Here is a 20,766-nt window from a genome sequence, read left to right as displayed (position 1 = left end):
GAGATACACACTCACATAGACTACTTACTAGTGCCTGGGGAAATGTTAAAATACATTTCGGCCCTGGCTACATAGAAATGCACTCTAAAAACACAGACACAGTATTTTGTTTTATCTGTTGCAAAAAAAAATGTATTTGATTACTTGAGTAAAATTACAGTATCTCTGTTGTTAGTAAGTATTAAATGTTAAAGAAATTGGACCCCCCCTTTCCTTTCAACTTTCCAAGAAAGTGCATGTAACAGTCCAATTTTTTCCTTCCATACCTAATACAAAATAAACGAACACTATACCTGCTCTCTTGATCAAGAAGAAGCATTTGCTCTTGTAAGGAACATATGTACAATTTAATGAAAGTGATATTTCTTATTGTATATACAAGAGCATCTACATTTTCTCCACTGAAGGTTGTTCAAGATGCTATACTTAGCAGCATTGTGAAATTCCAGCACAAATTTTCTATTGTGAATATACCTACAAGGCAAAATGTTACGTCTCAGTTTCAACTACCAAAACAACACTTGTATTTTCTCTAAAGAATTCTGCGTGCTTATTACTGTACAGAAACTTATCAACATTGAGGACGACTCAAGTAAAAAGCACAATACAAATCGCAGTTCAAAACGGAAATGGTTAAATCTACCAAAAAAAAAAAAAAAAAAAAAAAAGCAGGTTGAATTTTAGAGTAAAAAAAAAAAAAAAAACCCAAAAAACCAAAAAAACCATAAAACGAAACAAAAAAACCCCAAACCTTTCAAAGAACCACATTGATCAGTCTGTACTTCCAGTCCTTTGCTTAAATTTGTTTAGAAAGATTAGACAATGTGTTTGCTGATAAAATTTCCCAGCAGGATCAAAGTGTACATTTATATACAGACTTTATTAGAGATCTAATGCATCACTGAGGCATTGCATTAACACCAGATTCATATTAAACCGGATATAGAAAATAAGTTAATGCCAGATTAAGACCGCCTAGCAGGGCAACTTGTGATTGCCATAAATGTTACAGCGCTCTAGTCAATTAGTATTTAGTCCAAAATACAGAAGACCAAAGTTAACGCTTGCATTCTGTTTGCAAAGCAAGGTTATATCACTAATAAATAAGCTTTCTTATAACTCTAGAAGTTGAACCAAGTACAAAAGAATGTCTTCATCATGTTGTAGTTCATAGATCTGGGGGAACCAGGAGGGAAGGGGTGGGGGGGGGGAGAGGAGGCAACAGTGGGTCTCCTTCTGGAAGGGGGTTGTTATTTCTCCAGCCAGGGTTGCTTTAACTTGTGACAATCTCTTTGCTGTCCTCCACGAAGCGGGTGAAACGGAAGTTGGTTCCGTTCTCACTGCTGGCCATCTTCTCCAGGCCGGCCAGCGGAGCGCTGGGCTCTGAGTTCTGGAGCTTCTCCAGATTTCCCGTCAGCCCACTAATAGGTGAGCTGCTCCCGCTGCCGAGGCTTCCAGGAATTGGAGGGATGCCGCCATTCTGAATGACGGAGATCTCATTGGCCTTCATCGCCAGCCCGTTGGAGAGTGCCGCTGCATACTGATTCCAGAAGCTGGAAGGATCCCCGCTTCCTGACCTTGCCGCCAAATCCTTCTGGAACATTTCTGGGAACTTGACAGGATTGCCTCCTAGAAATGTCATGGGGCCATCCACAGAGAGCCGCCGACCCCGTCGTGCAGGCGTGCTATTCCACATGTGAGTGCCCATGTGTACCTGAGAGGAGGGCAAAGGGGCGGGGGTGGGGAGGGGGCAAAGAAAAAAAAAAAGGGAGAGAGAGAGAGAGAGAGAGGAAGGGAGAAGCTTAATAGTTGAATCTGTCTCCACTCATATCCCAACACCCGACAAAGCAAGTGGCCTACATGTCTATTCTTATTAAGCGCCAGATAGTGGAGAAGGTAACGGGAGCTGTCCACTCCGGCCGCCCCCTAATAACGCGCTCGCTTCTCCCCAGCCCTGGGCCGCCTTCCCTCTTCCTGGGCAAAGATGCCGGCCTTACTTACTCTTTTTTTATTACCCGTATTTAGTTTATAATGGCCTCCAGCAGGCCAGGCTGTCGCAGATAGCTCCTTTCAGGGTTAGAATTGTTATGTCCACTCTCATTGCAATGGTAAGTATTGTATCTGACACCCTTTACCCTATAAACGTCCTCTGCAGATGGGAAGAAAGTACCCCTCGCAGATTGCCCATCGCAGGGCCCGTGCGCGGCGAGAAAGAGCCAGAAAGTAATTATTCATCTCACATTACTGGCAGCGATCTCTAGAGAGATACTCTGTCAACAAAAAATGTACACAGTGAGAGCACTCAACTGTTGCTCTAGAACCTAAGCATATTTGCTTTATTTCCAACACATATCGGGAGGAAATGTATAATCAATTATCATAATACCCATTTAGCCGAGCAGTGACGTGATGGTTTTTAGGAGAGCAAGCCACGCTGGGCTGCATACTTGTGAAAAACAGATGCATCCGCCGAGGAGGACTGTAATTATTAAGTGATACGGGCTGCTCGCAGGCCACGTGGAGGTCTTTAATCAATACCCCATGGCAACGCCGGGCTGTCGCACTCGGTAGGTGAGGCAATTCATTTGGTGCACTTAGCGAGACAGCGAGAGATGGGCAGCTGCTTCGCTGGGGCACCAAATTATTCAATGTGCTCTCACGTCCAGCAGGCTTCGGCCCGCCCCGAGACACCTGCCCCGACCCTGACCCGCGCGGGCGCCTGGCCGCGGTGGGCCACGTGCGGCAGGTGCCCCGGCGAGAACGCCCTCTCCCTGCGTGGTTATCGAGGCTGCTGGCTGGCTGGGCGGGTGGGGGCGGGGGGGTGGGGTGTGAGGGACAGACAGAGTGAGGTACCTTCAGATTGCCTTTTGTCGTGAAAGCTCTCCCACAAATAGTGCAAGCAAAGGGTTTCTCTCCAGTGTGAGTTCGCTCGTGAATCTGCAGGGCACTCGACGAGGAGAAGGTCTTGCCACACGTGTTACAGTAATGCTGTTTGGGGGTTCTCCTGGGCAGAGCCGGGAGCAGAACTGGGGACGTGGCAGAGGAGGACAGAGGCCCAGAGGGGACGTGACCGGTGGAGGTGTCCTTGCTGTCCTGAGGCGTGACGTGCACGAAGCCGTTGACCTCTGTCTTGATGAGAGATGACAACGAGCTGGCGGGGATCGCCGCCGAGTTCTGATTGGGGCCGAGGTTGGGGCTGGGCTCAAAGAGCTGTGATGGTAGGTCCCGCATCTGATGTGTCAACATGTGCTGCTTCAAATTACCCTTTGTGGAAAAGCCGCGATTGCAAACCGTGCAAATAAATGGTCTCTCTTTGGTATGACTTCTGTAGTGAATGTCCAAGGCACTCTGACAAGCAAAGGTTTTGCCACAAATGTCGCAAGCAGTATTTTTAAATTTACCCCGGTCTCTGAAAGGGAAGAGGATCCCCAAAGAATCTTCCTTGATGATTTTCTCTGCGTGGCTGGACGTCAAATCCAGAGCCCCACCGTTCACCGGGGTGGGGGACGGGCCGTTGGCGAACTCGCTCGGGACTGCCCTCTGGGGCTTCTCCTCCGCGCCGGGGGACTTGCGGAGCTCCTGGGTGCTGTTGGACGGGGACAGAGCCTGCATGGAAGAGGTAGACTCTGAGATGGCCGGGCTGCCCGCACTCTGGCTCTCCATGTCGCCGCCCACCGAGGACGAATCGTTGGTCAGGACGTCCCCCTCGACGGAGCCGTTCTCCACGGACTTCAGGCTGGCCTGCAGCTGCTCCGCCAGGCCGGCGCTGATCATCTTCATCTGATTTTCCAAAGCAGCGATGCTTGACATCTCTAGGGGCAAAGGCGAAGAAGATAGGCTGTCCTGGGACGCGTCCGCGGACTTGGGCGTATCGGGGATGCTGCCCTCAGGACAGTCCTCCATGTTTTCGTCGGAGAAGGTGTCCAGGTCATCGAAATTCTTCTCGTCGAAGGAGCCCGTGTCGGACTCCATGGACTCGGGGTAGCTGTCGGGGACTGGGGTGTTGGGGATCTGACCTCCCATGTGCATTCGGATGTGCTGCTGCAGGACCACGGCGTTCGTGAACTTCTTCTGGCAGATGGGGCAGGAATGCTGGACTCTGAGCGGGGGCATAGCACGGTGGACGCTATAGTGGGTTTTGAGGTTCCCTTTCGTGGTGAAAGCCCGGCCGCAGATCTTACACTTAAAGGGCCTCTCCCCGGTGTGCGTCCGGTAGTGCATCTTTAGGGCGCTCTGACAGCTGAGGACCCGGTGGCAGATGATACACTCGTTGGGGTCAGTGGCCTTCTTGTCAATGTTCTCTACCAACTGCTGAAGCTTGGAGGTCTCTGATGCCTGGGCCGAGTCCAAGAGCCCCCCGAAAGGAAACTTGGCCTTGAACTGCTCAGACATGAGCGGCAACAAGGGGTTGGTGAAAGCGGTGGCCCTCCCGGGGCCACCGTCGGCCGCCGCCACCGCCGGGGAGCTCAGAGAGCTGCCGCTGGCTGCCGGGGCGGAGCTGGGGGCCACGGTGCCGTCCTCACTTTTGCCACCGGAGGGTAGCGCGGGGGGCCCTTCGGCCTCCTCTGCGAGCCCGCCCGGGTTTCGCGTGGCCGCCTCGGGGGCCCCGGAGTCACTTTTGACTGAGCCCGGGGGGCTGCTGGCAGAATGGCTGATGGGGATCGGGGCTGGCTCTTCGGTCTTGATGAAGGGTGCGAGGCTCGGGAGGGTCGGGGGCAACGGCAGGCCGACCGAAGTGGTCAGAGTGGGCAGGACCGGCTTGGTGTCTAGCCAGCTGGTGACCGGCTTCTCCGGAGGGACGGACATGCCGTACGGGATGCCGGTGCTCGTGGGGATATTGTCCAGATGCTCAGGCACGGGATAGGGGTTCATCTGGATATGAGGGTATTTCTCTTTGTGGCGCTGGAAGTGGACTTTGAGGTTCCCCTTGGTGGAGAACCTGTTCCCACAGATGTTGCACTTGAACGGCCTCTCGCCGGTGTGGGAGCGCAGGTGGATCTGCAAGGCACTGTCGCTCCCGAAGACCTTCGCGCAGAACCTGCACTTGTGTTTGAAGAACGCCTCATCCGAAGCGCTTTTCGCTTCGAAGGCGGTGACATTTGGTGGCTTGCTTTTTCTTTGCTGGGCCAAGGCGGACAAGGGGTTTAAGTCCTCCGCAGTCGTTCCGATGTTGGGCAAAGGGCTGGGGAAAACCGAGTTAGCGGGGGCCGGCTGAGGTAGAAGTGCACTGGACGCAGGATTTAACAAACTGCTTATTGCAAAAGCTGGTGACGACGATGCCGAGGCCGCGGGGTGGCTGGCGTGGGAGGCGCCGGCGCTCGAAGCCGCTTTTTCCGAGGACGGGGTGGTCACCGCTGCCGCCAAGATGTTAATGCTGGGGGAAGCGCCGCTGTTGGGTGGGAGGGTGTGGCCAGAAGTGCTCTGAGGTAGCTGGAGGGGGGGCAGCTGTTTCACACCGCTGATGTTGGCAGACTGGCTGGCGAGGCTCTGTGCCAATCCAGCTGCCGCCGCCAGCTGCTGAGATAAATGGGAGCTTAGTGTGGACAAGGGGTTGGCAGATGTTCGTAAAGTACCTTGAGAAGGACTCGAAGATGTTGGCAAGTCTGCGTTCTGAGAAGCCAACAGCAATATTTGGTGACGGATCTGCTCGATCAGTTGCAGCTGGTGGATCTGCTGTTGCTGCAGGGCGAGGAGCTGCTCCATGAGGGCCGGGACGGCCGGCTTGCCTCCGGAGGCCCCGCCGCACCTCGCCTCCTGCGAGAACTGGGCCACCGCCACCTTGGTGCTCTGCAGGTTCTCGATGATGACGTTGCTGTTGATCACGGAGAAGTTGCCCAGTGTCGTCAGGTCCCCGAGTTGAGGTAGAGAGGTTGTGATCGCTGAGGTACCTGTGGAGGGGCCGCCGCTGCAGCCTGGGGTGACCCCGCTCCCGCCCCCCCCCAGGGCGCCACCGCCACCTCTGTTAGCCGCCACCGGGGCCTCCACCTCCATGGACTCTTCCCTGTCGCGTCCGCCGTGTTCCGGAAGGTCGCCGCCGTCGGCCTGATCCGTTTTGTTCACGGTGTCATTCATTTGTTCGTCGGGGTTATCGGGAGGGGGACTGGGAGTGAAGGTGTCGGGCGGGGTGGCCGGGCTCTCATTGACGATGAGAACTAATTGATTTTTAGTGCAGTTCTTCTTGTGGAGGAGAAGATCCGATAACTCAAAGAACTCGGCACAGCACCGGCCACACACGTGGGCGTCCTTGCTCTTGGTGGTGCGAATTGGTTGACCTTTCTCTGCGTCTCCTGCAAACATCAAAAGGGGCAGGGTTAGAAAGGGGGCCGGGCCACACAGGGTCACCCGCGCCTTCGCAACAAGAGGGAGGTTGATCCATTGTTTTCTGTCTTCCAAACTCAACGCTCTTGCCCCTGGAAAAGCAGTCGATACTACCCAAGAACGTTCATAATTAAATCTTAGGGGTGTGGAGGAATCCCTATCCATCCGGCATCTCAGATAGCCACGGTCTTCAGATAATCCATCAAAATATAAAATACTGCGAACTGAAGACATCAGTGCATAATGCAATTCCATAGGCCACTATTGATTTCCAATATTTTATACACCTTATTGTCTACTCATCCAGAGAGGGTCCAGCAACCATTCTGAGGACTTATTAGGCTCTTGAGTTTCTGTCAACCTTATTCATTTTCAACTGATTCAGAGATATCTGTGACAGTTTGTTCTGTCACTAAACTAATTTGTAGTCATTCAGATTCCAATCAGTTGTTGACAAGGGACGGGAGAGAAATGCGGATCACCAAGCTGAGGACTGACAACTTAAAAATCACCTCCAGCCCCTACCTAGAACCTGAGCCGAGGCCTACCCGTGACAAACACGCTTTAGCCACACCAGTAACAAATCCTCCAGGCTGCTCAAGACTCAGTTGAATACAAACAAGAAAGCAGCGCGCACGCACGCGCACACACGCGCACACGCACACGCACACACAGACACAACGAAGAGAAACACAGTGATCATAATCCGTTACAAGGCCTGCCTGGCACCTATATATCACCCCGTGGCATGTTTATTTTTAAAATTAAAGAATGCAACCCTGGCTACCACTCCACCGTTCAACTTATATATGCCATTGTGCTCCAAATGGCAACGTTACGCCTCTAAATATTTCATCAAGAGTGCTCTCCGTATCTATAAAAAACTGGCAGAAGATTTACATTTCTGATTCAACATCAACTTATAGAAGGATGTGCAGTTAAGGGGAAGGGAGGAAATAATTCTTGGTTTCGAGTTTGCAAATGCTGTGCCATTCTCCTTGTCTGAATGCCTTTAAAAACAGTCGGCTATTCGGTGTTATCAATTGTTTAACAGATTGTCCTGAACCTTTCATTATAAAAATCCCTTTATTTCATGTTTGTTTCCACTGGTTGCTCAGATTTCTTCTCACTAAGATCCATTTGTAAATTAAACATAAAAATCTCCAACGGCAAGCTAACATCCTATTCAAAGACAGGATGGAGCCTTATTGTTTGCCCAGCATGGGGAACACCAACTTCTGTTGTACAAATGGTGTGTGGTCATCTCCGAAGGCTGTGAAAAAAAAAAAAAAAACTGTTTAATTCAAGGATTACCTCCCTGCATGCTTTTCTGCAGAACTGAATCAGATAATAGTTAGTTTCCATGACTTCCAAATTGAATCTCCCAAGAAAACTTGCAGGGGGGGGAAAGAAAAAAACTAATTGCAAATATGAATAAATACCAACTCAAAATGTTGCTTCTTCGGTAAAGTAAGAGGCAGCTCCTAAGGGTCAGCCATTTGCCTCTTTGTAGTAAACATCCTAAAAAGCTTCAGTAGTTTTGCATTCCGGAAAATACAATTAATACCTAAATACTAACTTCTGGAAATTCCTTTAACTCTATTGGCCTTGCGTGGTGCCCGAGTTGATGAGGAACCCGGGTGAAGTATGCCAAATGCAGGCACACTTTATTCACTGTGAGTGTTATCTGAGTAGCTAAGTTATACTCAACAAGCTAGCTTTTCTAATAACACCCATCTTTTAATCTCCACAAGGGTACGCAGCAGAATGCACTAACAATACCAAACAAATCTTGGCTGTGGCAGAAAATACCAATAATGATTCAGTTTTAATTTAATGTTTAATCATCTTAATTGGCACCGGGTTCCTGTGCACATTCAAGGTGCTGTTTTAGGCACTTTCTGTCTCTCTCCCTGCCTTAAAATAATGTAAACAAAATATTAAAGGAAATTCGCTGCAGTTACGTCGCTTAACTTGGGACAAAAATAATGTGACAAAAATTCTGTTTAAAGCTTCTTATTTTGACAACCAATTTTAAATGATGCATCCATTTCAGATGCTTATTTTAAACTAGGAAATGCAATTCCTAATATATTCAACAGAAATGTTATTTCTTTCTCTTTGCACATTTCCATATGTAATGGTTATGTTTCCATCTACTTTTACAACCAATTATGAAGGAACAAAAGCTATTCTGTTTGTTCACACATTTTCGACAAAATGCATTAAAACTATTATGTCAGCATGTTCTATTAAGCTCTGCATTCAGTGGAAAATACTTTTCAACCAGCTCACATTTATCAAAACATAAAGCCACTTTAAAACACAGTTTTGCTTGGTCAGCTGGGCTTAGACAAATAATGACAGATTCAGGACTAAATAGCTAGCAAGGGAAATCAGAAAACTGACTTCATCAATTGTACACATTACAATGTAGTTGCCTTCAAATATTTAGCACATCTGTGTTCACGATTAAAGGGCATTTTAATTCTTTGTAACTTGCAAACATCTGATATTCTCATAATATATAGACAAAATGAAAAGAAGCTTACTTTACAGGATTTCGCTGATTATTACTTTCCTGGGCTTGAATTCTACATTTGGGCTGCTTCAAGACTCACTTGAGAATTTTCAAGTTTTTCCAACCTGAACATTTTTGTATTTCGGGCCGTGCTAACTGGACGGAAAATAGAGGTGCTTAAAAATATGCCTGCTTGCTTCGAAGAAAGACGGTGTTAAAAAGCTGCCTATGTTTCAGCTTGGATTTTCACAACATTTTAATAAGCTGACATGTGATTCCACTGCCGAGTCAACTAATTTAATTTCCGGATGTTTATGAACACCAAAAAAAAAAAAAATTCTGGGTATCTATTTTGATTTATTTCAAAAGCAGGTGTCGCTGTACTGTAATAGCTCTTAACTTTAAATGTATCTGCATTCTGAACTGAACTCCAACAAAGACGCTCAACAGCAACAAAGACAAAACATGAGGACTAGTTTGAATCTTTAACTACCAAAGGGAGTATTTTAAGTTGTAAGACACACACACACACACACACACACACACACACACAAATGTGTTCCAATTCATTTTTCTGACCGGCTGCTATCTTGTTTCTCAATAATCTGTTACACAGGATTGCAACTGGTGATCCCATTATAGTAAATACAGTTGCCTTGTTCCCTGTGCTATGGTGAAAATAACATTCCAGTTCCTTCTCTATGGGTTTTGCATCCAAATTAATTTTATGATCCCAGTCACAAAGGAAAAATTTAAGAAGTAGTAGTTTTCTGAGTATGCACACACACAAAGATCTCTGGCATTTTTCTGGGATTTTTTTTTTTTTTTAGAGGATAAGGGGGTGAACTTGTAGCTCCATTCAGTTTATGCTAAAACCCCGGATGTTTCAGTTCTCGTACTATTTAGGTACTTGACCCCCAATTCAAATTTGTCAGTTTTTCATCATCTCAACCAAACATTGCAGAACAGGAGGCAGAAAATGGAAGTGTTCCAGTGTATCTGTCTACTGTGAAAACAAAAATAAAACTATGCCCCACACGGCAAGGTTTAGCCAAGCCAGGAAAAAAACAAAACAAAACAAAACAAAACAACCCTATTCTACCACATTTAGTTTTCTTTTTTGGAGCTCTTCAGAAAAGATCCTTCCCTTTACTTTCCACTACCTTAAGATCACATTAACGTTTTTAATGGAACCCCTCGTGATTGGGATTGTGGAGCCTATAATTTTAACAGGCTGTTCTCTCCCGGAGACCCATTTGGAGAGGCCATCGGCACCGTTTCTGACTGATTGGTCTTTCACCTTTTTATTATCATCATTATTGTCCTGCACCGATCTGGGAAAAGCCTCCACCTGAATGTCCAGCTCAAGATGCCACAGAAATTTTAAACACTGCCACATATGCTCTGGATATTCTCCGTAATGTCTGAAGTTTCCTCTGTGTGATATGCAACCAAATGACACATTTACTGGCCCGCTTCAATTCCCTCCGTGTTCTGGCCGGGATCAGTGGATCCTTGAGTGGAAGACTACAAGCGAAGGCTCTGGAAAAAATAACAACACGGTCCAGACACGCCTTTTTAAACAGTGACACAAGCCCACCTAACGTACGCAATCTGTGTTGGGGGAAAATGTCTTCCCCTCGGATGAATCAAACTGAACGCTAGATGGGGTTCCAGTTGCAAGGGTTTTTGTTCAAAAACTTCTTTGTGGCTTTCCTATTCCAGTGACGCGTAAAAAGAGAGACTCCTTAAGGCGAGATCTCAACTTTGACTACATAAACATTGGCAAAGGCACAAGAAACTAAATCCCTGTTGTTTGAGGGTAAAGCTGAGCTATGGGAACTACCTGTCAATCTTCCCCTTTGGGGGTCTGGCATCTGAGGGTGACAGGGGAATAAGGTTAGGAAAAGACACCAAGCTGATAAGGTGAAACTAAAATAAACTGCTAACTTCCTGCTAAGTGACCAGGAAGACTGAATTTGGGGGTCACTGGGAAGATACTGAAGGACATATTATGATCTGGACCTTGTCACCTCTGCATGGGAGGAGGCTAGCAAAGGTTAAAACAGCTCGACACATTAGCTTTTGTAAAGCCTGGCATACACACTTTTTTCTGCCTGGGGGGAGGGGTGCTGGGGCTTAGGATAATTTACCATCTTTGCTAAACTGCTAAATCACTGCGGCTTTGGTAATCGAAGAATATTTTGGACGACGTGGCTGGCTGTACCAGGACAGGTCTCAGAAACACCGAATTAAGACCGCACGGAGGACTTTGTTCCGGTTATGAGCTTGGCTTTTAACCATTTCAACAAACTTAGCAAACTGCGAGTCGGGGCGGATCTCTCGCACTCGCACTGAGATCCCCACATGAGAGATGTGGGTCTCTGCCTTCTAAAGGGCTCTGGGTGGAGATGAACTGCTACCTGCAAACGCAGAAGTGAAATAAAGTCCCCAAAGAATAACCTACAAATTGGCACTTGCACCTATAAACCATGGGAGAAACTTGATGTACAAGAAACCATGAGCTGTTCACTATCACAGATTTACTTTTGCATCCAGTCTCTCGTGCCCCACTACTCTTTGCTTGTTGTGTGTGGTTTTGCCATTTTTAGAAAGTATCTGCGGCCCGAAGCAAATCCCCCCAAAACTGCATTTTCTCACCCAGAATCTTCCATTATGCCACAAACTTAAAATAGGCCTGATTACCCATGAATTCTTTCCAACTGCCTTATCTTGCAGGTGTCGGTTTTTCAAAAAAAAGCAATTAATTATAGTTCTCTGTAACCTTTTGGGCCCAGAAATCAATGTGTTGCCATTAAGCTGCTCACAATGAGTAAATTACTTTGGTAAATAATAGAATTTCATTATTAATATAAATAAGAGGAATGTTTATGATACTTTATATGAGTCAGTGTTTTATCTCCAGTTCGTGAGGTTTTTATCTTTCTTCCAATATTCTCTTTTCCTTGAAAAAGCTGAGCACCACAGTACTTTAATAAATGAATGGAGTCTGAATGGGGCCATCCCTGCAGTTACTTGAATCTCAGAACCACCACCCAAGGAAGAAAACCCCAAAACACACACACACACACACACACACACACACACACCCCTCTGAAACCCAGAGCTTAGTAAAGAACCCACATAGAAATCATTAGATTCTAATAGTCCCCTTCCTCAAGAATGATTTATCTCAGTACATAATTTTTCCAGTGGCAGTCATCTTTCTACAAATGATTCCAGGCTCGCTGAATATTATTTAAAAGACAAGTTAATATGTGCCATAATCCTGGTTTCATAAGACACAGAAAAATTCCCAACTTTAATGCAGGGTGTCTGTGGCATTACAGCTGCACCCAAGTAGAATTAAAACATGAACACTGGAAGACTGACCAAGTAATCTTGTTTTCTTGAACTTGTTCTGATGGAGTTATCCGTGTGGCTGTTGGGCATGGCTATGGCTTTCTTTGTATGCGCGTGCACACACATGCGTGCGCGCGCACACACACACACACACACACACACACACTCATGCTTGAGTGAGGCACTGTCTTCTAAAAATTTAGGAACCTGTATACATGTGACAAGAGAAACCCCCAAACAAAACCAAAAACCAAAACAAACCAAACACAACACTCCAACCCCATCAACTCTTTCAAGTGTGTGTTATGTGTGGGGACATGAACAGACACTGCTGAATTCCTTGTGGGAAAGATGGTGACTTTTGAAAGGGAACTCCCAGAGATGTCATCTACTCTGAAGTCCGTTTATCTCTCAACTGCACCCAAATAAAAAGATGGGGAGTGTGCAAGGCCCTCCTGTAAGTCAGACGCTGAGAAGGATTAGTTGTGTCCTAATATTCTTACAACACACTAAATCCTGTAACCCTATTACAAAATCTACCCTCTAGGCAGCTTCCCCCAAACTTATTGTTCAACCATGTAAAAACAGTCATAACCTAAAACCATTACCACCGAAGAAAAAAGGGGTGGGGGGTGGAGAGAGGTGAGAAAGAGAGGAGAGCGGCTCTGGACACAGTGCCCCTAACACTTTACTGCTTCTTAGGACAATGAATCAGCTTTAGGGGAGAAAAAAAAAAGGAAGAAAAAGGAAAGAGATGGAGGGAGAAAGAAAGAATGAGGAAAAAAGAAAAGGAAACTTGATTCAGTTACTTAATTAACTTACCTCAAAGCTCAAAGAAACTAAAAAAAAAAAAAGTCTAATAAATAATAATGGTAAGAGGTAGTGAACTCCTTTTATGCCATCGCTTTATGAGAAGCCTTAACTATTAAAAATTCCGGATTCAGAAGGCGACAGGCGAAAAGGCAAAGATGTACCAGACATCATTTCTTCCCCAAGCCCAAAGCCCCGAGTCTTTGGCTCCCTTTTTGAAAATGTGTGAAATCCGTACAAATTTACAAAACAAAACACAAAACAAAACCAAACCCGAAAAAACGCTTTCTTCTCCTCCCGTTTGGTTTTTCCTACAAATATTGGGAACTTGAACAGTATTCCGGGGCGGAAGGGCTCACCAGAAACTTTAGGAAAGGTGGGTGTGGGGGTGAGAAGAAGAAACCAGCTGAGAAAACCGGGGAAAACATTCGGAGCTGTTGCTGCGGCCTTGGGTAAATTTCACCCCGATCTACCTCGCATCCCCGGTTTGGCCTCGGGTGGAAAGCGGGGTTCGGGGGCTCAGCTCAGCGGACTAAAATCGCAGAGACTCGGGTAAGGCTTGAAGCTGGGGAAAGTACTGGGTTGGGGGGGTGCAAATATTTGTAAAGCCATTTTCTTAACGGGTCTCAGTTCTCCCCAATTTCTCACAGGGACCCCTATGCCAGCAGTCTCCTTTCCCGACGGCCGAGGTGCCGGGAGTGGGAGTCCCAGCGACTTTGCCTCGGCTCTGCGCGGGTCCCCGAGCCCCAGCTCTGCTGAGAAGCAGGCCTCTGGGGAAGGAGCCCGGGGACCGCGGGGCCCGGGCGGCCGCAGAGTTTAGTGGACAGAGGTGCCGATCCCAGGCCACACTTATGAGCCCTGTCGGGTCCAGTTCCCTCCTCCATACCCCAAAAAGCGGCCCGGGACTTGAGCATTCCGAGCGGCATCCGGAGCCGCGGAGCCCCCGCCGGGGTTGCCCTCGTCCTCCCGCGGCCGAGAGGCGAGCATCGTGCCGGGGACCGAACCGGGCGCCGCTCCTTCGCCTGCGGCGCTGGGCCTGGGAACTCGGAGGCCCCTAAAGTGAACCCCCCTCAGGGACAAGGAGGGACTCGAGGTGTCCTCCCTCCGTACCCTAAATCCCCTGCCGGGATCTCTCCTACTCTCGGCCTCAGCGCTCTCACACAAACTTTGTTCTAGACTTGTTCATTCCCTTCGGGACCCCGCAGTTGTCGCCTCCACCCGAGAAAGCCAATGCCTCTGTTTCGGGGGGGAGGGGGTGTTCTCCTCTGGCCGGAGAGCCCCCCCCCCCAAGCCCTGGAAAAAGACCCTTACGATTCCTGGAAGCACGGGGTACCACGATCCTCTGCGGGAGCACACCCAATCTAGAGATTTCTTCGGGGCTGGGCAGGGGGTGCATGTACTGGGAGAAAAGACGCCGGGATAAACTTGGGTAGCCGGCCCCCAACACTGTCCCCCGTCCGCCTGCACTGTGTCTCGGAAGGAACGAGCAGCAAAGAGCACCCTCCACCCCTGCGGCGACCCCAGCAGGTCGGGCACGGGCGCCCCGACACAGGTCCCCGTCTTCTGGTAGCTCTGAGCCCCTAAAGTCACCCCATTCCGCCGCGCCGGCCCAGGTGGAGTGTGAGCGCTTTGGGGGGGCGCGGCACAAGGGGGCTCCCCCACGCTGGGAGTTCAGCCCGAAGCACCAAGTAAACTTCCTTCCCGCGGGGCGGCAGGGCCGGCGCGGCGGAGGCCTGCCCGGGGGCCCCGGGAGCAGCGCGGGGAGCGCAAAGGGCCCCGCGCGGCCGACCTCCGCCCGCCCCGCGTCCAGCCGGCTCCCCGGGCCCCGGCCGCGGCTCCCCGGAAAAGCCGGGCCGGAGGAGCCGGGCCGGCCTGGCCGAGCTCCTCCCCACCCCCCACCCCCTACCCAGGAAGACCCAACAACTCCGGAAAGATCCTGCCGGGAGAAGTGTTTGCTCTCCCCGAGCCAGGGAGGGAAGCCCGGCGCAGGCAAATTGGAAATTTAAAAAGAAATTAAAAAAAAAAAAAAAAAGAAAGAAAGAAAGAAAGAAAGAAAGAAAGAAGGAAGGAAAGAAAGAAATACGCTGAGTGGGAAAGGCGAACAGGGACCCGGCGGCGGCGGCGGCGGTGGCGGCGGCGGGGCGGTGGGCGCGGAAACCAGCCGCGTGTGCGTGGGTCCCGGTGTGCGTGAGTGTGAGTGCGAGTGCGTGTGTGTGCGTGTGTGTGTCCGCGGCGCGGGCCGGAGCACTCACCATCTCGCCGGGGGAGCGAGGCCACTTCGGGGTCGGATTGGAAATGTTGAGGCTTCGCTTGCTTCCTCCGCGACATGCTGGCTCAAACATCAGCTGGGGCAGAATAAAAAATTACTAAAAAAAAATCTTCTCAAAATTACGGAAATCGAGCGGCGGCGGCGGCGGCGGCTCCCCCCGCCCGCCGGCCCGCCCGCCCCCTCCCCGGCTCCCCGGCCCCGGGCGCAGCGCGCATGTGTCCTGCTATAATTATGATTATCAATAATGCATTGCGATTAATCATAGAGGGGCTCTTTGAAAGGCGATTGGCACCGGGCCAGCGCTATTCAAACCCGCTCGCCTTAATCAATTAGTTCGTGATTTGCTGCAGACCCCTGTCTCTCCGCGCGCTGGCCCAATAAGCCGGCCGCGGGGCTGGCTCTGCGCGCCGCGCCGCCCGACACTGGGTTAACCCTCTTCGCGACCGCCCGGGACTCCGCGGCCCGGCCGCCGCGGGCCTGCCTCCTCGCCTCTGCGCGCCCGGCGCCCGGGCCCGCGCCCCCCCCTTCGGTTCCCCCCCCCCATCCCGGGCTGGGCCGACCCGAATTAGCATGCCCTCCCCGGAATTAAGCCTCCCGGGTGGGGGGTGGGGCCGGGCGGCGGGGGCTGGAGACCCAGGCTGCGGGCGCGCGGCGAACTTCCCAACTCCGGCGCTAGGCGCGCCGGACCGCGGGGGGAGGGAGTCCCGTGGCGGGATTTGGGGGGAGGAAGTCCCGTTTCGTGAGTGTTTCTTCGTTTCTTTAAGAGCTACCAGAAAACAGCCCACCCCCACCCCATAAAAAAAAAAAATAAGCGAGTGGGGAAGAGCCAGCCCCACGCCGGTCCGCCTCCCGCCCGCGGCCCGGCCTCCCTCCCGCTCGCCGCCTGGCTCGGCGCTCCTGCGCCCCGAGTTCTCCATCCCCTGGATCGCGGGCTCGCGGGGGCGCGGAGAAGAGGACCGAGGAAAGGTTTGGGAACGTGATGGGTTTGGGGCTTTTGGAGGGGGGGAGGGGCAACTCTCCCGCCACCCCGTTCCTTCTCAAAGGGCCCCGATCCTCCAGCCTCTCGTTGCTCCCTCGCTCCCTTTCTCTACCTCGGACATTCCCAGGACAATTAGGGCTGAAGTTTTCGGGAGAAGCAGCCCCGAGCCCGTGGGATAAGGGGCGGCCCGGCTCCGCCCAGGACCCCTCCCGGACCTCCCCCCCGGCTGCCCCGGTTGGCTGCAGGGCGCGTCACTCCGCGGGGAGGCGGCGGCGGCGGTGGCGCCGCCGAGCCCGGGGCGGGCGGAGAGCAGGGACCGGCCTGGGATCCGAGTTCAGCTCCAGCCGGGGGGAGGGGAGGGGCCGCCGCTTACCCTGAACGCTGCAACCCGCCCCTGGCCTCGGGAGGCGCGGCCCAGGCCGGCCGGGCCTTGGGCAGAGCCTGTCCCCAGGACCCCTAGGCTCTCCGCCCTGGGGAGGGGGCCGCGCCCCAGGCTCCTGGCAACCAGGTGGCCGTGCTGAGCCGGGAATGGTGGCGGCGCGCGTGGTGGTGGTGGGGCGGGGGGTGGGTTGCGGGGGTGTCCGCAGCTGTCTGGCCCGGCAGAAGCTCGTCTCCATCTCTCCGGCACTTGCCGAGCGCGGCACCCAAAACTTTTCGCACCAGCTCCATCTCCCCAGGCTGGGATGCAGCCTCCCTACCCGCACCCCGGGGTCCGGAATCGGGATCCGGGTCCCGCACTCCTTCCGCTGGGCTCGGGCGCCCGCGAACCTGAGGCTCAGTCCTCGGCTCAGCCTAGCTCTTTCCCCTTGCGCCTCAGGGTCTCCTCGCTCCCAGGTTTCCGAAGTCCTGCGCCCGAAGGACAAACTCAAACTTCGTTTGAGTAATGGGGGAGGAGGGGGGTGCAGATACACAATCCCTGCCCTATCTCGCTATCAGGAGAGGAGAGGGCTCATAAGGACGCCCCAATTCGAGAGCGCCCTGGAGTCCGGAGAGCACCACAGTCGGTTCGCGCGAAGTGGGCACCAATCTTTCGAGTGGAGTTTCGGGTGCTCTGGACCCTCACCGCTCTCCCCCAAATGACTCTTCTCTCTTAGTTACGTTGGTCTTTGGTCTTTTTTTTTTTTTTTTTTTTAATTCTAAATCTTTTGTGTGCGGGTGAATGTGAATGTTTCTGTTTTCCTCCGGGCGACCTTCCCCCCACCCCCTTGGTGTAACTTCTCCCTTCTTTCTTATTCCTGTTCGCCCTTTCTTCACCTTTTCTCTTCTCTTATTTTTCCTCTCTTCTGCCCTCACTCGGTCCCTGAAACACCACACACACACACACACACACACACACACACACACACACACACACAGGCTACACTCCCTTTCCACTCGCTCTCCTTTCCTCCCCAGGTCCTGTTGGTTACAGTAGATTTTGATAAAAAGACAAACGAAGCTATCAGTGGGGTTGATGTTGAAGAATGAAGATAATAATGTTTCCATAGGTGGTGCTTCAAATGCCATTATTTCTCACTGAATATTTAAAGAGATCCCTCGGCAAAGATGGATCTGCGTGCTCCTGGGGTGCGAGCCGCTCGCTTTCCCCAGACCCCCGGGAAAGTGTACCGGAGCACGTGCAAATCCCGCACCCCCCACCCTTGCAAAACGGCGGTCTTCGCACACACGAGCCCTCAGTATCCCAGGTACACTAATGTGTCCGTACATGTGCACTTGCACACTCGTTTCTCCGAATATGCCCGCGTTTGGAGCCGCCGCATCCGTCTCTAACACTCTTGGCTTCTTGAAAGTCCGGGCCTCCGGGTCACCGCGTGCTGCCAGGAACCGAGCCGAGCTGGCGATCCCGCAAACCCTACTTCCCCGCGCGCGCCGCGTGCGCCACGGGAAGCTCCCGGAATAGCTTCACACGTGTTCGTTACTTGCTCTGTGTTTTAAGATTAAGGGGGGGGGGAGAGCCTTCCCTCCCCCCCAACACCAAAACAAACAACCAAACGAAACGCGCACGCCAATGCAGCTTCGCGATGTTTAATTAAAAATGGGCGAGCAGAGACGAATTAATTGGGGGGATCCAAACTTTAATAACTTTTTTCGTTCTTTTGCGTCCTCGACGGCGTAGAGGCGGGCGTCTCGCTCTGTGCGCAGCGTCCCCCGCTAATTTCTTGTTTGTTTTCTTTCCCTCTGTGGCCGGGAGAGCTGAGAGGGGAGGTGGAGGGGGGGGATGGGAGGAGGGGGGATGGTCGGGATGGCGGGGAGAGAATTGGTCTTTATTGTTGATGGCAATACATCAATTACGGGCCATTGTCTGGGGCCCAAGTTCCGTGGTTCGCTGACGCGGGCGCTGCGATGTCAGGGCGCGGGTGAAGCTTCGCGTGCCGCGAGGCAAAGAAATAATTAAATTAATGAAAACGGAGACAGAGTGGGGGTTGGTTTTTATTTTTGAGCCGGTCGAGAGAAGGCAGCGAGTGCAAGTGAGGTGCCACAGCTGGAGCCTGTCCCCACGCCTTGCTCACCCTAGTGACCTGCGCGCTGTATAGGGGGTCGCGCCGCCCCAGCCTAAGGTGGGGCAGCTGCTGGGCGAATCGGGCCGACGGGGCTCGGACTTGCCCTTTCCACCAGAGGACTTAGCACTCAGGGGCTGATCCACGCTAGGGAATGGGGGGTGGCCCGAAGTGTGGCTGCTGCTGCGCCGGGGTCGTGACCTCGTGGGCCAACAAGAACCGCACCCGGGGGAGGCGCTCGGCGAGGTGGGCGAACTCACGTTTTGGGGGCTCGATGGCCATGCTTCTACTAATGCGTCTCCTCGGTTTTCCCAAGACCTAGAACGCCTTGGTGGGTTGGCGGACCGAAGGGCTGTGCCCCAAGGCCACGGGCCACCGCTGAGTCCCCAAACAAGGGGTTTCGCCGAACCGCCCCGCGTCATCCCGATCCTGGGCAGGGGAGAGGGTGTCGAGCCTCCCCTTTCCGAGGCCTGGTTCTCCCACTCGCAAAAATATCTTATGCCGGCCCAGTCTGACCCCAGGTTTGGGATGGAGCCTGGAATGAGGCCTGGCCTGCGCCCGGGACCCTCCTTCTCTTTCCGCCGGCGCTGGTTGAGCACCCCAGAACTGAAGGACGCCCCCCTCTCCCCGCGCCCTACGGGTGCCCCTGCTTGCTCTGCCCCAGGCCCCAGTCCCCGCGGGCCCCTGGCCAAGGGTAGGAGGGCACTACGGGAGGTTTCGTTTTCTTCTGTCAAGCAAAAAGCGGCGAAAAGGCGGCAGCGGTGCTCGGGGGGCGGGGGTGGAGGCACATCGATGGTATCAGCATTATTGATGGGGAAACGTTTGGGGCAGGAGCCCGGAGATCAGGTTCCCAGTCCCTCCTCTACCAGGAGGTGGGAGGGACGGAGTGGTGGTGGTGGTGGTGGTGGTGGTGATGGTGGTGTGTGTGTGTGTGTGTGTGTGTGTGTGTGTGTGTGTGTGTGTGTGTGTTGGGATGGGGACGCCTGAACGCGCCCGCAAGAACCACTCCTAGGGGTTATTTGTATTTTTCTGATCTGAAAGTTTTGGGGGGCGGTGGGCAGAGAGAGAAAGGACTGATGCAGTTAGTTACCCTAGCCCTTAGAACTCTTGCCCCGGGTGGGGGCTAGGGCACTGGGGGAGAGGGCAGAAAAAACGTCCCAGAGCAAAGATCAAGTTTGGAAAACCCACCGTCGGCTCGATTATTTTCCACGCCCCGGGACTTCGCTTTCCCGAGAGTTTCAGAAACTCCTTCCTTAACCGAACGGCTGCTGCTCAAATCCCAACCTCTCCTCCGCCACGGGAGAGGCTTCGAACCCGAGGCCTCGGGGAGCAGGCTCGGGTGGGTACCCCCGGTCCGGGCGGAGTCGATCGACGCAGTGCGCACTCGGCGGGCTCGCTCCCCAGCAGCTAAGTCCCGGCGGCGAAAAGGCGCACTTTCAGGGGGACTCCCGCCGCCCACAGCCAAGGGCTATCTCCAGACCGGCGCCGGGTGCAGCGCGGGGACCAGGCGCCCCGGCGCCGGCTCCGGCGGGAAAGTCAGCCGTGGCGAGCGACGGGCGGGCTTGGTAACCACCCGCACGCATCCCAGCCAGAGGTCCCGTCCCACACAGCCTGCCCGCGGCAAACTTCATCTTCCTTCTCTGGCCGGGCCATCCCCACGGCAGCATTCACAAACTGACTTTGCTGGCGACTGCAAGTGCCCGCGGTTTTTGCTTTCCGTCCACATGCAGCGTCTTGCGCTGAAATTCACCGCGCCCCGCATGCAACAGTGCCTCGCTAAGGGGGTCTCTGGGTATAAAATTCTTCCCAAAGGAAATGTCTCGAGGTACAGAAAGTGGGAAAGACTAATCGAATTTATAAAAAGAAAACCTTTGCTTCCCTTCGGTTAAAATCCCATTGAGGTTTTCTCAAAGTGAAAAATAAAAAAAAATCATCCTCCTGCAATGAATAGAGTGTAGCTAATTCCTGGAACCTAGAGGTCGTAGGACCTTTGGATCCAGTGAAAAAT

The 20,766-nt window shown here is 52.2% G+C and overlaps 1 protein-coding gene across 1 annotated transcript; it reads right to left on the bottom strand.

Annotated features, from left to right (window-relative positions):
• Positions 1–702: 702 nt before the first annotated feature.
• Positions 703–15,413, bottom strand: SALL1 (spalt like transcription factor 1). The gene is made up of 3 exons (XM_030299193.1): positions 15,265–15,413; positions 2,854–6,287; positions 703–1,714 (listed from the first exon to the last, which is right to left on the bottom strand). Exons 1-3 carry the CDS (start codon positions 15,338–15,340, stop codon positions 1,274–1,276), a joined length of 3,951 nt encoding a protein of 1,316 aa, XP_030155053.1. The 5' UTR covers positions 15,341–15,413; the 3' UTR covers positions 703–1,273.
• Positions 15,414–20,766: the final 5,353 nt, after the last annotated feature.

The sequence above is a fragment of the Lynx canadensis genome, chromosome E2 (genome assembly GCF_007474595.2).
Source record: "Lynx canadensis isolate LIC74 chromosome E2, mLynCan4.pri.v2, whole genome shotgun sequence".
Lineage (NCBI taxonomy): Eukaryota > Metazoa > Chordata > Mammalia > Carnivora > Felidae > Lynx > Lynx canadensis.
Note: the sequence above shows the minus strand (reverse complement) of the source record. Positions and strands in the feature narration are given on the sequence as shown.

What these genes read in the sequence shown, in the direction of transcription:
- SALL1 (XM_030299193.1), bottom strand. Translation starts at nt 15,340, where the DNA reads ATGTCGCGGAGGAAGCAAGCGAAGCCTCAACATTTCCAATCCGACCCC. An exon ending in CTCGCTCCCCCGGCGAGATG is followed by an intron (nt 6,288 to 15,264) that starts GTGAGTGCTCCG and finishes TGATGTTTGCAG; the next exon opens with GAGACGCAGAGAAAGGTCAA. An exon ending in CGACAAAAGGCAATCTGAAG is followed by an intron (nt 1,715 to 2,853) that starts GTACCTCACTCT and finishes CCCTCCTCTCAG; the next exon opens with GTACACATGGGCACTCACAT.